Consider the following 3,838-nt stretch of genomic DNA (forward strand, 5'->3'; position numbering starts at 1 on the left):
TTTTTTTTTTTTTTTTTTTTTAATTTTCATTTTGGTGGTTTTTTAGGGGGTAATTTGGCCACCAAGAGCATTGTTGCTTAATTGGCACCTTGTGGTATTTACAATAGAGACGTCCATGTTCAAATTCCCCCTCCCTATATATATAAGAGATGGTATTTTAGTCATAGTGGAGGTTTTAAAGGTATTTTTGTTATTTTGTAGGTTTAGGGTTATTTTGGTTATTATGTTGGTTTTGAGGGTAATTTAGTCGTTTTGGAAATATTAAAGTTTCTTATATCATTTTAAAGGTTTTCGAGAGTGTATTTTTATCATTCTATAGGTTTCCAGGTTTATTTATTTATTTATTTATTTATTTGTCATTTTGTAGTTTCAAGGGCATATTAAAAAAATTTGAGGTTGCTTTGGCCATTTTGGAGTTTATGGGTGTTTTTGTCATTGTAGATGACTCTAGGATATCTAGGTCATATTATAGGTTTTCGAGGGATTTTTTATCATTTGAAAGGGTATTATGGTCATTTTGAATGTTTTGATAGCATTTTGGAGGTTTTGAGGGCAATTTGGTCATTTTATAGATTTTGGAATAATTTTGTCATTTTGGAGGTTTTTGTTCTCGAGCCTTAAAAGCGTAAAACATTTTTAGCCCCAAAGAATGTATTTTTCCTTATTAACAAAAAAAGATTTCAATTTGACCAAGTTTTTCAGGTGTCCCAAACTCTCCAAAATGGGAATTTTTTTTTTTTTTTTTTGGAGAAACGTTTTATCTATTATGTCGGAACAAGCAAGGTGTTAGTCAAGGACATAAAGACAGTCGAATAATTATAGCCAAAATTTGTTGTAATTAAATGTAAATTCTTAAAACTATAAATGGTTCTTTGAATCTAAAACAAAACTCCAGGTTGGTTTGGTCCACCATTTTTAAAATATGTTTTCAAAATGGGTAAAAACAGGTTTTGAAAATATTTTCCAAACATGTTTTTGTACATGTTTTAAATGTGAAAGAAGGAAAAAAAAATATTTTTGCCATCTTTATTCCAAATTTTTTTTCCTCATTGTTATATTCTTTTGTTTGAGATGTACTCAATTAATGGCTTAAGTATAAGATATGCATTCCAAAACTTAGCTGTACTTAAAAAACCTATGAAGTTCTTGTAGAGATTACAATGAAAAATTGTTGTTAAAAGTTGCAACCTTTTTTTAAAAGAAATTACAAATAAACAATGGAAATGATTGTCCCTAATCTCTCTCTTTATCATATATATATATAGAGGTAAAGCCTAAAGAAAGTTCAATTAGAATTTAAATTTAGAATCCAATTTTGCGTCATATATCTAAATTTATGTGGGAACCACGTCATAATTATCCAATTAAGTTTGTGTCATATGTCTATTTAAGTTTTTTAATCTTTGTACCTAGTGAGTTAATGAGTGCAAAATACTAATAATCTAATATTAATTAACTATAAAAATTAAAATTAAAAAATAAACCAATCACATATACTCAATAAAAATCACCACACAACAAAGACAACCACACATTTTATCTTATTAAAAATTAGAAAAACAAATTATCACAAGTAGTATTAAATTTAGGTAAGAATTTTAACATGTGACTAATTACATTTACTTTAAAAAAAATAATATAACTAATTAGTTATATTTTTATGATAAAAATTGTGTTTAATTTTAAATGTATCCTATATGTATGCATGTGTTACATGTTTTTCTAAAAAAAAATTGTCTAATTATTTATAATTTTAAAATAAAAATTGTATTTAATTTTAAATGTATCCATGCGTTTGCATTGGTTACATGCTTATATATCGTAATGCTTGTGAATGACTTCTATGCTAATCTTAAGATATCAATGCAGAGTATTATGTGTTATATACTCAATTATAGTGAAAGAAAAGATTAAAACCATAATGATGTTGATAATTACTGGACAAGATAATTTAGCTATTCTCTTATTGCTCTAATTAATCTTTCTATGGTTAATATGCAGGAATTGTATTTAAGAGTGTCTTTCTGGTTAGTTCTCAACCATATATATTTAGCAATGGATATCAGATACGATTCAATGAAGAGCCTTGCCCACATTGCAATCTTGGGTACATAGTTCCTGAATGGGTCGAGGAGAACCCAACTCTTTCTGACATCAAAAAAATATATGGTTCTGGGACTACTCTTCCAACAACAACAATAGTCTTACCTTTGAAGTTCGATAAGATCAAACCTGTGAAGCAGCAACTCTCAAATTTTCATCCTGAAGTTCTATTGTTCCTATCAAAGATTAGGTGGCTTTCAGTCAGGGAACATAATAACGATCCTAGGCTTAATACTGTAAGTGCAATCGCAATTACAAGTGAGACTGAATTGGTGGTGAGGAAGAACATTGATGCTGTGTCCTACACAATCCATCTCTCTGCTGATGAAAATGGTAAGGTGTCTGAGGGAGAATGCAGGTACTTTATGTGGAAGCAAAAGTTTCCTGTCAGGCAGGAAAACAAAGTGGAAAGGAGAATGGAAATTGAAGAGTTGGTGATCACATTGGCTTTTCCATTTGAAGAGCGCCTCCACAGGGGAATGAGCTCACCTGGAATCTATGCATTTCTTCCCACAGAGATGTTTACCAACTTTCCCTTCATAATTCAGGCAGATTTTCTTCTTGCCTCATCAAGGGAAACAATTCTCTTGGACAACAAGTGGAACCAAGGGATTCTTGACTGCGTGCCCTCTGCTTTTATCAATGCGTTTGTTTCACTGGTTAAACATTCTGAAAATGCTCGAGTTTCTAGTTTGGCTTCCATGTTCAGGTTCATTCCCATCAACAGCTCTTCTTATCAAACGTTGAATGTTGTCAGGGAATCCATCAAATCAATGCTTCTTGAAGAAAATATTCTTCCAAGCGAGTCTTACACACAACAGAAGATCTTTCATAAACCTCATGAAGTTGGTAGGCTTATGCCTGCTTTCTGGACCATTCTGGAAAAGGCAAGGGAGCAAAAGGTGAGCTTGGCTCATCTTTCATCACATGGAAAGCACATTTTGAGCTCCTCATTTGATAGAGCAGAATATGATAACATATTGAATTTCTTGGGTGTGGAACAAGTCAACAATGAATGGTACGCAAAGTGCATCCAAAGTTCTAAATTTGTGGAAGGAGTGTCAGATGACGTGTACTTGGAACTTTTGCTATTTATTGCGGATAACTGGAGGTCCAAATTTGACTCTACAAACATGAAGTACATACCACTAATAAAATATGTGGGTCTTTATGGCGATGTGTCTTTGTGTAGCATAAATGAATCCATGCATTTCAATAGTGACAGAGTGGTGTCCTTATCCCGTCATCCTGATCATATCTCATGGCTGATTGATTGGAACAAGGAATTCAAATGTCCAGCCAATTACTTTTTTTGGCCGAAAAGCACACAAGAAGCTATCCAGTTCTTCTCTAAGAGGGAGACGGTGTTGGAGTGGCTACGAGATCATGTGAAGGTTGGTGATATGAGCGTCTGGGAATATGCAGTTCACCTTAACAATTATCTCGATAGTTGCCAGAAGCGTGCTATTGCCTTTGTTCACTTCTTGTACCACTCGCTTGAAAAGTCTTTTCTTTCCGATAAGGAGGTTCGTGTTTTATGTGAGTCTATGCCACTTGTGGATAACTGTGGAAATTTACAGAGACAAAGGACAGGGGTTCTTGTCCCAGCCAATGGAAGCAAATGGGTGGGATTGATTGGTTCAAATCCATGGACAAATGAAGGCTACATTGAGTTAGCAGAAGACTACTTGAAACCAGACTATTTTGCAGGTGAATATGCCTCTAGAGAAAGATT

General features: G+C 33.1%; 1 protein-coding gene across 1 annotated transcript in view; it reads left to right on the top strand.

The window, feature by feature from the left end:
* Positions 1-3,838, top strand: part of LOC112035124 (uncharacterized) — a 20,131-nt gene that overhangs the window by 4,424 nt on the left and 11,869 nt on the right. Inside the window, exon 5 of the mRNA XM_065775993.1 lies at positions 2,002-3,813. Within this exon, the coding sequence (XP_065632065.1) occupies positions 2,002-3,813 (1,812 nt within the window). The remainder of the gene's footprint in view (positions 1-2,001; positions 3,814-3,838) is intronic.

The sequence above is a fragment of the Quercus suber genome, unplaced genomic scaffold, assembly GCF_002906115.3.
Source record: "Quercus suber isolate HL8 unplaced genomic scaffold, Cork oak 2.0 scaffold_125, whole genome shotgun sequence".
Lineage (NCBI taxonomy): Eukaryota > Viridiplantae > Streptophyta > Magnoliopsida > Fagales > Fagaceae > Quercus > Quercus suber.